The sequence below is a fragment of the Schistocerca piceifrons genome, chromosome 3 (assembly GCF_021461385.2).
Source record: "Schistocerca piceifrons isolate TAMUIC-IGC-003096 chromosome 3, iqSchPice1.1, whole genome shotgun sequence".
NCBI classification, from domain to species: domain Eukaryota; kingdom Metazoa; phylum Arthropoda; class Insecta; order Orthoptera; family Acrididae; genus Schistocerca; species Schistocerca piceifrons.
In genome coordinates this window covers 285,496,962-285,517,468 of record NC_060140.1, presented here as the reverse complement: position 1 = coordinate 285,517,468, position 20,507 = coordinate 285,496,962, and the positions used below count along the sequence as shown (strand labels likewise).

General features: G+C 43.0%; 1 protein-coding gene across 1 annotated transcript in view; it reads left to right on the top strand.

The window, feature by feature from the left end:
* LOC124788203 (ABC transporter G family member 20) overlaps window positions 1-20,507 on the top strand; it is a 395,732-nt gene that overhangs the window by 273,464 nt on the left and 101,761 nt on the right. Inside the window, exon 3 of the mRNA XM_047255380.1 lies at window positions 1,135-1,294. Within this exon, the coding sequence (XP_047111336.1) occupies window positions 1,135-1,294 (160 nt within the window). The remainder of the gene's footprint in view (window positions 1-1,134; window positions 1,295-20,507) is intronic.

Sequence of the window (20,507 nt, the reverse complement as noted above, 5' to 3'; positions counted from 1 at the left end):
GGTAGCCTCACTCCGTTAGGAATATTATTAGACTTCGGGGCGTTAGTAATCTACTCATTATTCGACAAGTTCAATTTGTCCCAATGCAAGTGTTCAGCTGTGTCTTGCAAGTGTTTCCGACAAAGACAAATAACTGCTTGAGGTGGGAAAGCGAGAGAGATAGTACTCTGCTGGAAGACTGGCGAGCAACGGGAAACCCTGACGGGTATGCGTAAAAGATAATTCTGAATCACATTTGCAACACCGTGTTACCACGGAAATGCTCCAAAAATTCCATTCAAGAATGTGAAATAGTGACTGGTTGCTTTTTATTTCATTTATTTTTCGAGTTGTTTTGATCCGCACTAACAAATTCGAAACAGAAAATGGTTTTGGAAAAATAAAGATCAGGTAATAACGATTTTTATTAGGACATCTTAGACAGAATCAAAATATTGGATAACCAGTAACCAAGTTAGCTGTTTCAATTCACTGCTGTAATACTGTACATGTGAAAATTAGCAGCTGGAAGCGGTTATTTGGTCGTTGGTTACCAACCATTAAAGATCGAATTTCTAGACTGAGATATTAGCATTTCAGTTCAATATTCAGCTTGTAGGGCCAAAACAGTGGTGTTAGATGTTTTCCTGTCAAATCAGTTGTTTCCTTTTTGGAGCGGTGTTATCCTACAGGTATCACGAGATTGATTTCCAAAGTGAAATGTTTCTAGTTATTTATTTCCAAAATGATCCGTTTTCGTCTAGCGCACTAGCCAATAGAACCAGTTTTATAAATCACATGCTTCGTGTTCTGTGGAGCTGTGACACTTTTTTTGTAGACCTTGTTGAAGAGCAGAAGACGCCAAGCCAGTACTGAGTTCGGTGCGGATTTTGGATTATGATCAATATGGTCACAGGGGGCCGTTGTGGCCGAGTTGTTCTAAGCGCTTCAGTGTGGAACCACGCGACCGCTACGGTCGCAGGTTCGAATCCTGCCTCGGGCATGGATGTGCGTGATGTCCTTAGGTTAGTTAGGTTTAAGTAGTTCTAAGTCTAGTGGACTGATGACCTCAGATGTTAAGTCCCATAGTGCTTAGAACCAGTTGAACCCTTTTGGGAGACATGTGCCATGACAGGGTGCGTCTTGTGGTTGCAGCTACGGCCTGCTGGGCGCCAGCGGCTGCGGCAAGACGACGCTGCTGAGCTGCATCGTGGGCCGGCGGCGACTCAACACGGGCGAGATCTGGGTGCTGGGCGGCCGGCCCGGCTCCAAGGGCAGCGGAGTGCCTGGCCGGCGTGTCGGCTACATGCCACAGGTCAGTCACCACCTGTAGCCTCTCTCTCTCCCTCTCTTTTCCTTTGCTTGTAAACACGAAACGTAAGAAGGGGAAGGAAAGGTAAAGAATGGGCGAAACACTGTGACGCCTAGCCGGACGGGGCATTGGGGTAACGCAATGGTGAAAGTTGAAAATTTACGGCTCCTCACGAGCGGTTGCCTTAACCGCTTCGGCCATCCGGTCACGGCCCCTGCCCCACTCAGATTTTCATGGCACAATGCATTGCAGTGCACCTCCTCCATTATACTCACTATTCGCAAATCCTTATTACCGTAAGAGTTCAGATGCTATCTGCGCTTTCGCAGAACAGTCAGTGCAGAAAACCCGGAACAATACCATTTCTGACAATGCGTCTTAGGGTGGGACGTCATGTTAAACCAACTTTCTGAAGTCGCTGAGTAGCACCGTAGCTACATAAGAGACGAATTAAAAGCAGTTTCACTCTTCAAAATCCGCTATTATTTTTGGAGTAATTGCAATATTTAGAACTTACGATTTGCTAGTTCTGAACATGAAACCGATTGCTGTCTTTTGCGGAAGTTCGCGATATGATACGAAAATAAGGAAATATGTAATGTCGGATGAAATGTATTTCATTTTAGATAGGTTAGTAGTGATCTTCGCACATGTTGATATCGATTTCTACATAACGAGTATTTACATTTTTATCGTCGGTAATGACACACTGTAAGCAGGCTGTTTAGGTTTTTATGTTGGTAACACCACGTAGCGCTCTATATGAAAATCACTGACTGTGCTGTGTGCAGTCTGTGGCTGGTTTGCATTGTTGTAATTTGCTATTGTAGTGTTGGGCAGTTGGCTATTAACAGCGCGTAGCTTTGCGCAGTTGGAGGTGAGCCGCCAGCAGTGGTGGATGTGGGGAGAGAGATGGCGGAGTTTTGAGAGCGGATGATCTGGACGTGTGTCCATCAGAGACAGTAAATTTGTAAGACTGGATGTCATGAACTGATATATATGACTTTTGAACACTATTAAGGTAAATACATTGTTTGTTCTCTATCAAAATCTTTCATTTGCTAACTATGCCTATCAGTAGTTAGTGCCTTCAGTAGTTAGAATCTTTCATTTAGCTGGCAGTATTGGCGCACGCTGTATTGCAGTAGTTTGAGTAACGAAGATTTTTGTGAGGTAAGTGATTCATGAAAGGTATAGATTGTTGTTAGCCAGGGCCATTCTTTTGTAGGGATTTTTGAAAGTCAGATTGCGTTGCGCTAAAAATATTGTGTCAGTTTAAGCACAGTCATTTATAATTTTTCTAAGGGGACGTTTCAACACTATACATTCGCTCTCAACTCAGTTCCCGCGCGACCGCTATGGCCGCAGGTTCGAATCCTGCCTCGGGCATAGATGTGTGTGATGTCCTTAAGTTAAAATCAAAATGTTTCAGATGGCTCTGAGCACTATGGGACTTATTCTACATAAATTCCATTTATGCTGTACTCATTCATTTCACTGTCATGCAAAGCAACGACTTGAGGTGCAGTGTAAATTGATGAGTTAGCCATACTTATATAAGTAGGTACACTTCGCAAAACTACGCAACCAGAACTGTGCAAGTATCTCTTGAACTGAGCTGATGGTTCAAATGGCTCTGAGCACTATGGGACTTAACTTCTGAGATCTTCAGTCCCCTAGAACTTAGAACTACTTAAACCTAACTAACCTAAGGACAACACACACATCCATGCCCGAGGCAGGATTCGAACTTGCGACCGTAGCGGTTGCGCGGTTCCAGACTGTAGCGCCTAGAACCGGTCGGCCACTCCGGCTGGCCTGTCCTTAGGTTAGTTAGGTTTCAGTAGTTCTAAGTTCTAGGGGACTGATGATCTCAGAAGTTAAGTCCCATAGTGCTCAGAGCCATTTGAACCATCAGCTCAGTTCAAGAGATACATGCACAGTTCTGGTTGCGTAGTTTTGCTAAGTGTACCTACTTATATAAGTATGGCTAACTCATCAATTTACACTGCACCTCAAGTCGTTGCTTTGCATGACACTGAAATGAATGATTACAGCATAAATGAAAATTATGTAGAATAAGTTTTTCTGACCAGCCTCTCGGTATTCGGATCACACTCTAGTTTTGAAACGATAGAGCAGATCTGTTACCGTTTTCTGCAGTGGTTTTAAATCAGTTCATTTTGTTCTTCGCCAAAAATCTTGAACATTCAGTGATTTGTACTCATGTGGGTTTACATTGAAAACGTACTTCCTTCTGCGCTGTAGTGGCATTTCAGTTCTTGTATTACAGCAACATGGCCACCTTTGGCCGACACGGTCAGACAGCTACAGTTTGAGATGCACAGTAGGTAGTGATCATTAGTCTGCATTGTATCGTAACCACCTGTTGGGCAACAGGGATTTCTCTGCATGACGCACTGTCCCCGCCTCTGTAATCACGCAAGCGAGACCTTGTGCAACAGGCCAAGGGTCCTGCCTTGTGCCTCCACACGTAGCTATTTCCATACTTGTTTTCATTGCAGGTTGTTAACGAGTGAGGTGCCTGGTGGTAAACGCACTGGACTTGCACCCTCGGGGAGCGAGGTTCAATATCCCGGCCGGCAGTCTTGATTTAGTTTCTTCATAAAGCGGCTAATGCAATTGCCGGGTGCTTTTCTGAAACGGGCAAGATTGATGTCCTTTCCCGGCCGGGTCCAATCGGAGCTTCTTCCAGCTTCTACGAGACCTCAACATCGACAGGATATTAAATAATAATATTTCTTTCCTTTACCCTGTAACGTATGACTTCCGGCCACGCTGCACGGTCCTTTACCGCTAGTGACTCACGAGCAGTCTTTCGGTAGATTTGGTGTGTGGCTAGACTGGATCTGATGCACCGACCTCTGCCTCAACAATTTAAAGTTGCTCATGATTAAAACATTCCCTATATTTGTGTACCTATTTATTGACTGAAGTCTTTACGGATGTTTAAATCACGAGCAGTTGTGGATGTCCTAACAGCAAAAATTTAAATTTAAAGTGGGCTGTCATTGGAGCCTTCTGACCTTCTGTAAGAGATAGTGACTGTTCCAAGAAGGCAGGTTTTTTCAGCACCTGCTGAAAATAAATATGCAGAAAATTCTGGCAGGAAGCCTCAGTTTACAAGGGACTTCTGTGTGAATGAAAGGGAGCACACGTCTGTGTTACTTTTCTTGCAGAGAAAATGTGCAACTAAATCGGAGTCTCGTTACCGTCTCTATCTCACAGGGCATCCAGAGGCCTTCCCTCATACCTCTTCACATCAGTTTATCCTTATAAAGTGACTCTGAGCTAATGAAGGAGATCATTACATGTTTGGAGGATGGCACCAAGTAGAAGTGAAACACCGACTAAGGCATTTTGGTTAACTAGAAGCTGAGAACATTTTTTGTGTGATTGTTACGAATTATAATAGTAGATAGAGTGTGAAATGAAAAATTAGAAGGAAAAATGACTGGCATAACTTTTTCCACAAAACTGAACCGAGTCGAAAGAATATGCTGGGACACAAGAACTAGTTAACATGTCAGCGCAGAATCAAAATACATACTCACCAAACCATTTTTCAGTGCATCGCAGTGGTTACGTAGTACTAGTACTAGTGTGTTCTGCCCTATTCCATTCGTGTACTGAGTGGGGAAAAATGACTCTCTATAACTCTGGACGCACCCTAATCTCTCTCTCGTGTTATTTGCATGGTCCCTATACACGAGGCATACGAAGGAGACACATACCGTTTTTTGGATACCGGTTCTGTAAAGTTATTTAACAGGGTTTCGCGGGATCTCAACTTTCTTCCAAAGATTACCGTTTTAGTTTCTGAGTGTGTGAGTTAAACTTTCGCATGCACTGCACCAACCGGTTACGATCCTAGTAGCACGTTTTTCAATTTGACGATCTCCGTTTGATAACGACTTCCAAATTACTTTAGAACTGCTCGCATTAGCGTCTTGTACACTATTTTCTCTACATACGCCTTACAGTTTCCTAGAACCCGTCCGACAAATCTAATTTTTCCTCCACCTGTCCTAAAACTGATTTTACATGATCGTCCCATTTCATTTCGCTTTCTAGTATTAACCCTAAATATTAAAACGGTGTGACGAGGTACAGATTTTCGCCACTGAAATTTTAATCAGAAACGTTCGATTTCTTTCGCTTTGTTCCAGACATCGTCTAGCATTTGTCCACATTAAACCAGATCTGCCATTCATTACACTAGTGGAAATAATGTCCAAGTCTTTCTGTGCTTGATTACCATCGTCCAATGTCTTTACTAGTCATCGGGACTCAGTTCGAAGCAGCAGTGATGATCTGGGGTTTCATTTTATTTCATAGTAGGACCTCTTTGGCTGTCATCCGTGGTGTCTGACGGCACAGCGGTACGTCGACGATATTCCACGCCCCGTTTTGTTGCTCTTCATGCCAGGCCTTCCTGGGCTTACATTTCAGCAAGATAATGCCCGTCCTCACACGGAGAGAGATTCTACTGCTGGTCTTCGTCCTTGCCAAAGCCTAACTTGACAGGGAAGGTCACCGAACCTCTCCCCCCAACCCCCCCCCCCCCCCCCTTAGTTGAGAACTTTTCCAGCACTACGGCCATTTTGTAATTTTGACGCTCAAACGCGCCAATCGGACAGAATTTGGCACAATCTCCCTCCCTCAGTAGGACATCCAGTAACCTCATCAATCAGTGCCAAGCCGAATAAATGCTTGCATTAGGGCCACAGATGGACCAACGCGTTATTGACTTGCTCAATTTCTGAAGCTCTTACTCTTGAGTTTTCCTGAACGTTTGCTTCACATGTACCGATTCCGTCCCATCCGGATAATTCCTTTGTGGTTCGGGTTTCTTTCTTACCTTAGAGTGTATTAAAGTTAGCAAGGTGTACTAAAGTTAGCAGAATAACTCGTGACGCGGAAATACTCATACTATGTCCATCTAATACTTCAGAATGAGAGCAGTTAAATACTTCCAACGACGTTTACACATAATTTAAAAATCTCCGCGAAACTTTTTCTCGTTGACACGCTCCACAGAATGATAAAAGAAAAAAAGTTTATCGCTTACTATATTTTCGCTGTTCATGTAACAAAACTGCAGCATCTGGCGTGAATTTTGAATTTATTACTTCTTGCCTACTAACTCTATTCGTAACATATTTTTCAGACGGTATCCTTATATAACACTGAATTTAGTAAAAAAGTGAATCATTTTACAACATATAGTTCAGGAGGTAAGACGTCATAAACATTGACAGGAGTGAAACACTAGCTTATCTTAAAAACAAGAGCAAATTACCTACACTATACTAATGCAGTATTTGATAATGAATCTCTTTTATGTATGTGTGTTCGATTCTTTCAAGAATCCGGATGGTGGGGACTAGCGTCGTTTTTTAAAAATCGTGACTTTCGTGGGGAGCGGTATTACTCTGCAGTCTTCATTTTCCGTTTGCGTCCACGAAGCAAGTTTGCTACCCACGTCTACGACCCTCATCTATATCTTCACTTGGAACTTCAGATTGCTTAGTCCCCGTAACTTTCTCACTGCTGATCTTAGGCTTGTTATATTCTTTGCAGTGTTCTCTAGTTGCTCGACCTACTCTTTGATTGTTGTTTGTATTTTATCCATGCCGTATCTTGTGAAGTTCGAGGCTGTTGCTATATTCAGGATTATTAATGGAGACGCAACCCACTACAAAATACCTTTAAAAAAAAAACTTTAATTTATTTTCGTTACCTGTTTGTGATATCAAGCTTATCTCCAGATCGCTACATTAGTTTTACTGCATGCAGCTGACGAATAAAATTTTGTAGTAAAACAGGCGTAGCCATCTGAAGATGGGGTTCTTAACCTGAAATTGATAGTGTCAATAGCGCAAATATTTTTTTAATTATTTGTGGCTAGTTATCTCTCCGTCAACAATCCTTAATAATCGTTAGTTATTTATACTCTGAGTCATTTTTATGAAACTCAGTAAGTATAACGCTCACCGGTCTCTATCTTCCACAGTTACTGAGCTACGGTTAGTTCTTTGACGGTGAGTTCGTATCGGTAACCGCCGGCCGGGGTGGCCATGCGGTTCTAGGCACTTCAGTCCGGAAACGCGTGACTGCAACGGTCGCAGGCTCGAATCCTGCCTTGGGCATGGATGTGTGTGATGTCCTTAGATTAGTTAGGTTTAAGTATTTCTAAGTTCTAAGGGACTGATGACCTCAGAAGTTAAGTCCCATAGTAATCAGAGCCATTTGAGCCGTATCAGTAACCCCGTTGACACCGCCGCCTCCCACTTTTTGACGTGAGAACCTGTAAACATTCCAGTCTAAAGTAGTGGGTGGAATCTGGGGGGAGGGGGGGGGGGGAGATATTCTGTGACACGGAACCAGCGCATAGTTCTCGCATTCTTACATATTCCTTGTCTACATTCGGTCCCGTTGCTTCCTCGTGGCCTTCGACGGAAATCAGTCATTGCGAGGAAGGAAGTGTATGCTTCATCCTCGGGTAGCTGTCTCGATTCCGATGTATCGCACGCAAGCGATCGGCGCATGGCTGCGGTGTCTATCTGGAGGCGTCATCGTCCTTGTTTCACAATGCGGACGCCCGGCGTCAATCTTTTCCGCTTCCTTACGCAGGACAAGACGGCGCCGCTGCAGCAGTCGTGATGCTATGCTACGCGTGACCTTGTCCTTGATCGCTGCTGAGGAATTCTTCGCGTATAGCGTACACATGTCACTACTGTTTATATACACACATAATGAGGCTTACTTTAACGGCTCTACTACTTCTGTACCTCTACAAACAGACTCTAGCATCTTTGTTAGAAATTCTGTAAACAAAATAAACCTGAAGGTAAGATCTTCTAGTTTGTTGAGGCCGCGACATGTCCCTTTTCAGTTTCTTCTAGACGATCGATGTTTCCACCCTTCTGCGTGGACCTTCTTCAGGATGTTCTAGGGTTTACGAATATCTGAATATTCAATGACACCGTCCAAGCATTTGTCTGGAGCGACTGAGGGGAATCACTGAAGACCAAAATCTGGATGGTCGGACTTGGATCTAAACCGTCGTCCTCCCTAACTACGAGGCCAGTATGTCAGCCATTGCTCTACGTCGTTCGATGTGTGAAGGATCATTCATATCGTTGTGAGCAGGCCCAACCAGTCCTTGGGATGACGTTTATCGCTTTCTTCATGTCCCTAAATCACTACTGGTGAATGCCACAGTAGTTCCTTGATCGATCCATGGCCATAAACTCCCGCTTCCTCCCGCCCCCCCCCCCCCCCCCCCGCAAATTCCACCCGTGTCCTTGTATGAACAACTGTTCTGACCTCGACGTTGACGAGATCTCAGCCACAAACCTTCCTTCTTTTTGTTTGATTTACTTGCGGATCAAGGAGTCTTTACATATTCGCGGGAAATTGAGCTTACTAGTGACTGAAACGTAGAATCATTACCTATACATTGGTGTGAGATCTAACAGAATGACATCACGAGGAAGTCTGTCTCAAACTCGTATTTGTTTATATTCCAACAAAGAGTGTATTTTCTAAACTCGTCAATGTTATTGGTTTGAAGGAATCCTCCTGTCCAGGGCAAATATTTTAATCGATAGAACAAAAGGTGTATTTGTTATTTAACCGGAAATATGGAATTGTTCTACCAAGAAGCAACAGAAGAATCCAAAAATAAGATTTTCTTCCCTATATAACTGCTTTATCTTCAATAATGACTTTAACACATTCTAATTCTTAGCCTGCCGCTATTATTTTCCCCTGCTCCGAGCATCATGTTATCCACTCATGGCTAACGTTGCAGGTAAGCTACTATCCAGAAATACGCAACAGATCTACCACTAAACTGGCTCTCTTCTGGTGGTGGTTTTCGATATACATCTTTCCTCATGTATTCTCTTATTTCCTAATTTTGTACTTCTTCGTCAACTTAGTTTTCGACATTCGTCGATAGCATCATATTTCAGTTGTTTCCAGTTTTTGTTTTTCTGGATTTCCAAACGTCCACGTTACACCCCGACATCTCCAATCGCCCACGTTACACTCCGACACAAGACAGTGCTGCTGACGTATAATTAAAGGAACGTCTTCCTAGTTTCCGTCAGTATCTGGTACCAGCTCTTTCACTGAAAAAAGCTAGCGTTGCATTTCCATTTCTTCTTCTCATATCTTACCTTTTTCTGCTATCACCTGTAATTATGCACTATCTAGTCAAAAGTATTCGGACACCGCTATGTAATGCGGAATTGCGTCATTGCACTATTCGCTGTATCCAGAAAGGCCCATACAGGACCTGCAACATGCGGTCGTGCATTATCCAACTGAAATGTAGGGTTTTGGAGGGATCGAATGAAGGGTAGAGCCAGGGGTCGTAACACATCTGAAATGTAACGTCACTGTTAAAAGTGCCGTCAATGCGAACAAGAGGTGACGGAGACGTGTAACCAATGGCGCCCCATACCATCGCGCCGAGTGATACACCAGTATGACGATGACGAATACACGCTTCCAATGAGCGTTCACCGCGATGTCGCCAAACACGGATGCGACCATCATGATGCTGTAAACAGAATCTGGATTCATCCGAAAAAATGACGTTTTGCCGTAAGTGCACCCAGGTTCGTCGTTGAGTACACCATCGCAGGCGCTCCTGTCTGTGATGCTGCGTCAAGGGTAACCGCAGCCATGGTCTCCGAGCTGATAGTCCATCCTTCTGCAAACGCCGTCGAACTGTTCGTGCAGATGGTTGTTGTGTTGCAAGCGTCCCCATCTGTTGACTCTGGGATCGAGACGTGGCTGCACGATCCGTTACAGCCGTGCGGATAAGATGCCTGTCATCTCGACTGCTGCCGGCCGCGGTGGCCGTGCGGTTCTAGGCGCTCCAGTCCGGAGCCGCGCTGCTGCTACGGTCGCAGGTTCGAATCATGCCTCGGGCATGGGTGTGTGTGATGTCCTTAGGTTAGTTAGGTTTAAGTAGTTCTAAGTTCTAGGGACTAATGACCACAGCAGTTGAGTCCCATAGTGCTCAGAGCCATCTCGACTGCTAGTGATACGAGGCCGTTGGGATCCAGCACGGCGTTCCGTGTTACCCCCCTTAACCCACCGATTCCATATTCTGCTAACAGTCATTGAATCTCGACAAACGCGAGCAGCAATGTCACGATACGATAAACCGCAATCGCGATAGGCTACAATCCGACCTTTATCAAAGTCGGAAACGTGATGGTACGCATTTCTCCTCCTTACACGAGGCGTCACAACAACGTTTCACCAGGCAACGCCGGTCAACTGCTGTTTGTGTATGAGAAATCGGTTGAAAACTTTCCTCTTGTCAGCACGTTGTAGGCGCCGCCACCGGCGCCAACCTTGTGTGAATGCTCTGAAAAGCTAATTATTGCATATCACAGCATCTTCTTGCTGTCGGCTAAATTTCGCATCTGTAGCACGTCGTATTCGTGGTGTAGCAATTTTAATGGCCAGTAGTGTATATAGACACTTCATCCATTCCGAGAATCGAAGATCTAGACGATTTTTTCCTTTTATCGACATTGATACTGGCAGGATATCGGTCCCAGGGATTCCAAGATTTTCAAAAAAAATGGCTCTGAGCACTATGGGACTTAACATCTCTGGTCATCAGTCCCCTAGAACTTAGAACTACTTAAACCTAACTAACCTAAGGACATCACACACATCCATGCCCGAGGCAGGATTCGAACCTGCGACCGTAGCAGTCGCGCCGTTCCGGACTAAGCGCCTAGAACCGCTAGACCACCGCGGCCGGCTCCAAGATTTTCGAGAGTGTTCTAATTTCAATTTTTGTGGTCGCGTAACAAAGAAAATTTTTTTAGTATGATATAATTTCAAATTAACAGTTACCCAATTTTTCCTTTACTTGTATTGTGAAGCCCTTCTTCTTGCCAAACCTATGGGTTTTAATGAGTGAGTTTGCAAGCATCAAAATATATGACATAAATGGCCGTATATTTTGACTCGATTGACTTAGAAGCTAAACATTTTTACAGCGCCAAAAGGCTATAGATCTCAGTAAGTGACCTAAATTTCAACTTGATACGTTCACCCGTACCTAAGAAAAAGGGTTCTTAACAGACGGACAGACATACAGTCTGATAATAAATGAAAAATGTGATATGATATAATTATAGATTAATAATTTTGGGATTATTTGCCTTTGTTTGTCCTAGCAAATTTCATGGTTCTATGCCAACGAGAAGTACTTTGTACGTTTTGATGACTGAGTTTGCGAGTATCAAAATATGTGTGACTGAGAGATGAATACAGTAAGCTGGTTCAGACGTACGTAGTTTGCAGTAGTTATTCGGAGATGGAGCCTGACATTGTCACGAAGGAGATGTCGGTCTTAATGTAATTATTAAGCAAAAATTTTTAATATGAAAAACTTTTAATGCCTAGACTGCAATTTTCAGTACACTACTAAAGCAGGATGACTAGTTTCCGTAGTTTTTTACAATCACCTTCAGTTCGTTCAAATTGTTAAAGAAAGGTGAGCATGCAGCGAAAAAGTCATCATTAGCTGTAGTCACGCAATGACATGTATTTGTATTATGGACCAACATGACTGGCAGTACGCAGTTAAAGACTTCAGACGGGTTGTATACCATAACTGCGCAACCTGACGGTAATAAAGAAGGAAAATGGACAGTTGCAGTAGTGAAAATTGCATCAAATGTCCATAATTTGCAAAAATAGCTGCTGTATAATTGCAAATCATGGGGATGGGAAGCAATTTTCACCAATGCAACAGGCCATTTTCGTTTTTTATTAACATTTGTGCGAGATTATGGTTTGCAACCTGGCTCACTCATGATGCATTTTTTAACTACATACTGTCATAGTCGTATTAGTCCCTAATACAAATGCATGTCACTGCGTGACTACAGCTAATGATCCTTTTCAATGTATGTTAGTAGATTTTTTACGAATTGAACGATCTGAAGACGGTTGTAGAGACCAGTCGAAACTAATCATCGTACTGTAATTGTATTCTGAAAACTACAGTCCAGGCAGTAAAAGTTTTTCATGTTAAAAAAATTGTGTTTAACAAATTCATTTCTTTGGGCTATCTTTCGAAGGCATCGTCCGTATAACTCAAGGAAATCCCTGCCCCGAGAGTAATTTTACGTTATCAGTACACAAAATTTCCTTATGTGAGTTTATATCCAGTGACAATCTCTGGAATTCTTTCTGTGTCTATCGGCACCTTTGCATCAGCGTTAGCAGCATTTCTACACTGTTGTGAGAACTTTGCCGTAGGGAAGCCATCACTGGCACGAGCCTTCCTGTTCCCTTGGCATGCAAGGACGCAAAGTGTTTGTGTTCTAGATACAGTTTACTGTTTACTTGGAGAGGTTTTCCCCTGAGTATTGCACGTCATGCATCGCATTATCGCTTTCTCACTGTGGACGCGGTCGATGACCTCGCTGTGTAACGGGCAGCCACGTCTTCATCGTAATAACACCCATAGCGGCCATATACCTATTTGTACTTGTTCTTATTTCCTCTTTTTTCGACTTCTCTCACTTGCTTTTATTCTGACAGTCGTATGTACTCATGAATATTCTCGAGGTATTTATCTGCCAAACAGTTTCTTTAGGGCAAACGAAATACCACACAAATAGTTAATACTGATTTGGGTTTAGCGTAGTACGTACTTCCACAACTAAACTTTAATTAGTTGTTACATTCATGTTGACAATTACTTAACGATGTTGTTGTTGTTGTGGTCTTCAGTCCTGAGCCTGGTTTGATGCAGCTCTCCATGCTACTCTATCCTGTGCAAGCTTCTTCATCTCCCAGTACCTACTGCAACCTACATCCTTCGGAATCTGCTTAGTGTATTGATCTCTTGGTCTCCCTCTACGATTTTTACCCTCCACACTGCCCTCCAATGCTAAATTTGTGATCCCTTGATGCCTCAAAACATGTCCTACCAACCGATCCCTTCTTCTAGTCAAGTTGTGCCACAAACTTCTCTTCTCCCCAATCCTATTCAATACCTCCTCATTAGTTACGTGATCTACCCACCTTATCTTCAGCATTCTTCTGTAGCACCACATTTCGAAAGCTTCTATTCTCTTCTTGTCCAAACTGGTTATCGTCCACGTTTCACTTCCATACATGGCTACACTCCATACAAATACTTTCAGAAACGACTTCCTGACACTTAAACCTATACTCTATGTTAACAAATTTCTCTTCTTCAGAAACGATTTCCTTGCCATTGCCAGTCTACATTTTATATCCTCTCTACTTCGACCATCATCAGTTATTTTACTCCCTAAATAGCAAAACTCCTTTACTACTTTAAGTGTCTCATTTCCTAATCTAATCCCCTCAGCATCACCCGATTTAATTTGACTACATTCCATTATCCTCGTTTTGCTTTTGTTGATGTTCATCTTATATCCTCCTTTCAAGACACTGTCCATTCCGTGCAACTGCTCTTCCAAGTCCTTTGCTGTCTCTGACAGAATTACAATGTCATCGGCGAACCTCAAAGTTTTTATTTCTTCTCCATGGATTTTAATACCTACTCCGAATTTTTCTTTTGTTTCCTTTACTGGTTGCTCAATATACAGATTGAATAACATCGGGGAGAGGCTACAACCCTGTCTCACTCCTTTCCCAACCACTGCTTCCCTTTCATGCCCCTCGACTCTTATAACTGCCATCTGGTTTCTGTACAAATTGTAAACAGCCTTTCGCTCCCTGTATTTTACTCCTGCCACCTTCAGAATTTGAAAGAGAATGTTCCAGTCAACATTGTCAAAAGCTTTCTCTAAGTCTACAAATGCTAGAAACGTAGGTTTGTCTTTCCTTAGTCTTTCTTCTAAGATAAGTTGTAGGGTCAGTATTGCCTCACGTGTTCCAACATTTCTACGGAATCCAAACTGATCTTCCCCGAGGTCCGCTTCTACCAGTTTTTCCATTCGTCTGTAAAGAATTCGCGTTAGTATTTTGCAGCTGTGACTTATTAAACGGATAGTTCGGTAATTTTCACATCTGTCAACACCTGCTTTCTTTGGGATTGGAATTATTATATTCTTCTTGAAGTCTGTGGGTATTTCGCCTTAACGATATTATCATCAATAATCTTGTTGGCACACTATTTCCTTCCTGACTCCTTAAGGTTCTGTCGACAACAAAGTCATTTAATAAAGAATACGGACTTAGTTATCGGTTTTTTGCGTTATAAGCAGGGTCACGATTTTTAGGTTCACAGTTCAGATTCTGTGTGCCATTCGAATACCTCGACATTGTATTCACATTTATTGCTACTCAAATGTATTTGTATAACCTAAGACGTGTATTTAACGCTAATTTTGACCCGCTTGCAATGTTAACAACTGTTAATCCAAACACTGTGCTACTACCTCTCAGGTTTTGAATGCAACCGATTAAATTTCATGTTTTGCACATCTTCGTGTTGTAAACATGGCAAGAAAATAGAAAGTACATAAGAATCTGTTGTTTATTTCCAGCCTCTCTTAGGCAGTTACAATTGCAGACAACGGAACTTTCCAATGTCTTCATTTTATGAGCAACGTGACGCTTTTACGTCAATTGCACGAATTTTGCAGCAGCTACGTCAAAATGTTCCAGTAATCGACTGCATCAACTTCGGACTTTTAGCTGCAGTGCAGTTTTAACAAACCAACGGAGATACTTCATGTGAAGTTTATTCTGGGTTCGTTTTTTCCTGGAAACAGCTTTATTCCAAGTTTTCTTTCCCTGTGTGTTTCCGACTAGCTCCATTTATACTGTGCCAGTTCACTCAACGCTGCGCATCTACGGTACTGCCCACTGTACTACATATTAAGGGAGTTTCCCATTCCATTAGACTAATCTTGTCTTCATAGTCCCTCGGAAAGATATACGTTGGGTGCTGTAGTGCAGTCTTAAGATGCTAAATTAATAATGGTTTATGCTTTCGCGAAGTACTACACGTATATCTTCAAGCTTCTATCAGTTCAATTTTTGCAGCTTACGTCCGATATTACTGTTAATGTTGTTTGTTTGGGTTCCACACACTTGAGCAGTAACGATGGGTCGTCCGAGTGTGAGTAATTTCACTTGTAGATTCACTAAATTATCTCAGTATCGTACGAAGGAATCATAGTAAGCGATTGGTTTACCTTTGGCTGAGCGTACATACTCTTTCCTTTTTATGTTTCTACAAATTTTTCTACCTAGGGATTTGACTGACTCGACTTGTGACTCATTGGCACTGTACTGGACACTACATGTTTGCTACTTGTGTAGAGGACTTCACAAGTATCAAAAATGTAGTGTCCAGTACAGTAGTGATGGATCCTCTAAACACACTTTTCAACAGGTTGCCGCACTCCCTTCCCTCCACCTGTCTCTCTCTCTCTCTCTCTCTCTCTCTCTCTCTCTCTCTCTCTCTGCCTGTCGTGTTCTGAACCGAAGGTATACTTTCACAAGGATTGGATTGGTCCCGGAGGAGCGGTGGATTGGCCTGTTCTGTCTCCTGACTTATAGTTTCTGGACTTTTTTCTTTGAGGATGCGTAAAGAATGTAGTTTATCACGATATTTCAACAATTCCAGGTAACATACAGGAACGTATTGTGCTTGCTTTAATTCATTTTAGCGGGCAACACTGGAAGCAGCGATGAATTCTTTCATCCAACATGTGGACCAGTGGATCACTGTGCACGATCCCCACTTTGAGTACCTTTGAATGTTCTATCCTTTTTTGGCCTACGACGGATTACAGTACTGCAGAATGGTATTAAGAATCCCCATTTTTGTTTCTTAGTAGAATTTTTTGTATAGGTGAACAAGTGATAAAGTTTTTGAACTGACCTTGAGGAGGCCGGCCGGTGTGACCGAGCGGTTCTAGGCGCTTCAGTCTGGAACCGCGTGACCGCTACGGTCGCAGGTTCGAATCCTGCCTCGGGCATGGAGGTGTGCGATGTCCTTAGGTTAGTTCAGTGTACGTAGTTCTAAGTTCTAGGGGACTGATGACCTCAGATGTTAAGTCCCATAGTGCTCAGAGCCATTTGAACCATTTCACCTTGAGGAGAGGAAGTGGATCAACAGAGATCACGTCATAATTACAACACAAATAAATTGCTTCTTACGGACATTAGTTTTTCCGCCCAAAATCTGCGTCTCCTCATGTTTGGTCATAGGTTAAAGGTCGCACTGTCCCTTCATTTATAATATATGGTCACATTTCCATGTCACGATCTTTTTGTTTTGTAGTTTTTGTAAGCCAACTGCTATGGAGCACTACTTCTGGTCTTGCACTAGCAGCAGATTTTTCTTAATTTTTGTCGTAACTGTGTGGTCATTTGATGTCTCTTTTCTTATTTGTTTAGGTTACTATTACGTTAACACATCTGGGAGAGTGAAATTGTGGCTAGTCAGGAAGTGTGTTGTAGGAAGTTGACATTGTATCTCATAGCTCACAGAGAGTTAGTAAAAAGTTGTAGGTGTTCTGGTGATTAGATTTTTGGTTCAGAGCTTATTTGGAAGGGAAGTTGCAAGAGTAAGGGGAAAAGGTTCTGTGGAACTATTCTGACGATCATCTTTTGGGCTATTATTCTATCATTTTATAGCAACAGTAAGTAGTAATTTAGTTATGTAAAAATTATGACGTAAATTGTTTCCTAATCTGTTAACACTGTATATAAAATCAAAACTGTATTATTCCAAATCAAACCCACTGAAGCTGCAGTTAGGATAAAAGTTGAAACACATCTGGAACAAATGAAATAGACAGCAACGAGAAAAAGGCGTTTGGATTATTAAAACGAATGCTCTGGTTGATGTCCTTTTGTCAGCTAAACAACATTTGCTTAATACATTTTTATTTTACTTTTCGTCAAAAAAGTTATTGGAAGTGATCACGATAAATAGGACACCTTGTGTTATAAACAGTAACGGTCTTATTACATCTGTCAATTTCGTCCCTGTAAGAACAACGTCCTGTTTCACTCTGCCCAATTCCCCGACTTGCGTCACACAGTAACGATGGGCACTAGTGGTGCAAAGCTGACCCACCTACAACTCCCGAACACGTACAGAAATATCTTGAGTTATTCCATAGTTGGCCAGTGTGGCTCCTACCGATGTCATTACGTAATAAAAAACATTGGTCAAATTTATTGTGAACTGATTTGTCTAAAAGTAAATAAATAAAACAAATTAGAGAAACATCTGAACTATCCTCGAAATTGTAGACAGCAGATGAGGTGTCAATTCAGAATTTAAACTTCAGTGTTTAAGTTCACATAGCAATAGCTTCTCAGTGCCCCGTTGCTGCAGACTGCACAGCCTATGTAATTCTCTAGAACTCTTTAAAATTCTAAGTCAAACACTGAACTTTAGATTTCCAGTCGACACGTCATTTGTTGTACGTGATTTGGAGTATCATTCAACCGCGCATCAGATGTTTTTATAATCTGTTTTATTTCTTACTTTTACACACATCATTTCATAAAACATTTGACGGTCTTTCTCTGAATTTTTTTTTAATTGTCGGGTTTTGTTCAGAAAGTATTATCTCTATGAAACATTTGTTTTCCAAGCTTCTTCTGTTCTCAAGGTGTCTTGCATTTAGTACTCGATTCTAAGGAACAATTTGACACTTGATTATCGCAACAATGTAACTTTTTAAGCTGAAAATTGCACTTAATCTTGAAAAGATGAACTTTTTGACACTTCATTTACGTAGCTAGCAGCAACTATTCGTGTAATACTTCAATTTTCCCTTAATCCAATAATTGAGTTTTCCATATAACCTAATTCTCCTAAACAAATTACATATTTTTTTACGAAAGTAGACCTCACTCTGTTCATTTCAACACCCCATTTGTCCATTTCCGACTCTTCGTTTGGCTATGAAAATTCGGACAATGCGTAATACACTGAAGCGCCAAAGAAACTTCTATAGGCATGCGTATTCAAATACAGAGATATGTAAACAGGCAGAACACGGCGCTGCGGTCGGCAACGCCTATGTAAGACAACAAATGTCTGGCGCAGTTGGTAGATAGGTCACTATTGCTGCAATGGCGGGTTGTTAAGATTTAAATGAGTTGGAACGTGGTATTATAGACGGCGCACGAGCGATGGGACAGCATCTCCGAGGTAGCGATGAAGTGGGGACTTTCCCGTACGACCATTTCACGAGTGTTCCGCGAATATCAGGAATCCGATAAAACATCAAATCTCCGACATAGCTGCGGCCTAAGAAAGGTCCTACAAGAACGGGACGAACGACGACTGAAGAGAATCGTTCAGCGTGAGAACAATGCGACTCTTCCGCAAATTACTGCAGATTTCAATTCTGGGCCATCAACATGTGGCATCCTTCGAACCATTCAACGAAACATCATCGATACGGGCTTTCGGAGCCGTAGGCCTAACCGCGTACCCTTGATAATTGCATGACACAAAGCTCTACGCCTCGCCTGGGCCCATCAACACCGACATTGGACTGTTGATGACTGGAAACATGTTATGTGATCGGACAAGTCTCGTTTCAAATTGTATCGAGCGGATGGACGTGTACGGGTAAGGAGAAAACCTCATGAATCCATGGACCCTGCATATCAGCAGGAGCTGTTCAAGCTGGTGGAGGCTCTGTAATGGTGTGGGGCCTGGGAGTGATATGTGACCCCTGATACGTCTAGGTACGACTCTGACAGGTGACACGTACGTAAGCGTCCTGTCTGATCACCTGCATCTATTCGTGTGGATTGTGCATTCCGACGAACTTACGCAACTCCAGCAGGAAAATGCGACACCCCACACGTCTAGAATTGCTACAGAGTGACTACAGGAACAATCTTCTGAGTTTAAACACTTCTTCCGGCCACCAGATTACCCAGGCATGAATATTATTGAGCATATCTGGGATACCTTGCAACGTGCTGTACAGAAGACATCTCCACCCGTTCGTACTCTTACAGATTTATGGACAGCCCTACTGGATTCTGGGTTCAATTCCCTGAAGCACTACTTCAGACGTTAGTCGAGTTCATGCCACAGCGTGCTCGCGGTGCCCTACACGATAATAGGTAGGTGCACTATTTTTTTTTCTCTCTCTCTCTCTCTACGGAGTATAGGAAGTTTTGCTGTCGCTCCGCTCAAACGTTTGGCTAAAATAATGGCTGTTAGTGCGAGGAAAAGGAAGACTGTGCTAGCGATAGATGTGGAGCAGGTGAATCACGCGCTGCCTCGAAGTGTGAGGTCACAGGTCTCTGGTGACGCCCGCTCAGAATCATTGTATACTGCGCGAAGCGAAGGGTCGGTGCGTCGCAGCAGCGGTATGCAACCGCTGCCGGGGAAAGCGGCCCCGATACGCGAAAATGAGACACCGAGCTGTGCTGTTGGTACGCCCACGGTGCGTTCCTCGCGGGCTGGCAGACCACTCTCGCTTGTTGCTGTAACAACTTGCCTCATTTCCATCTGTCGTCTCGTCACAATAGTGCTGGGGACCTAGCAGGGGATTTTGGAACGTCTTGTGGTTCAGTATACCCAGAATACCTTTATCTTTGTTTACCTTCAGAAAAGAGATCGGCACGGATGATGAAAAGCTGTATCTGGCATTCTGTTACTGTCTACCCAAAACATATTGTTGTATTCCCTAAAGCGAGTCTAGGACCTAACATAAAAGTCAGCAAGACGCCTACCTACGGATTATGGTTCGGAGGAACCCTGACAGCATATGTCACCATGTTGAATACTGCTTTTCGTGCAACCACAGGACGTCGTGTTACGACTCAATCTGTGCACAATAGCCTGCATACTGCGCAACTTCACTCCCGACGTCCATGGTGAGGTCCATCTTTGCAAGCACGATCCTATGCAGCGCGGTACAGATGGGCCGAACAACATGACGAATGGACAGCTCAGGATTGTCATCACGTGTCGCATATGCCTTCAACCGACAATCACCAGAGATGTGTTTGGAGGCAACCCGGTCAGGCTGAACGTCTTAGACATACTGTCCAGCCAATGAAGCAAGGTCAAGGTAGAGGTTCCCTGCTGTTTTGGGGTGGCATTATGAGGGGGCCGACGTATGCCGCTGGTGGTCATGGAAGGCACCGTAACGCCTGTACGATACGTGAATGCCCTTCTCCGACCGATAGTGCAACCATATCG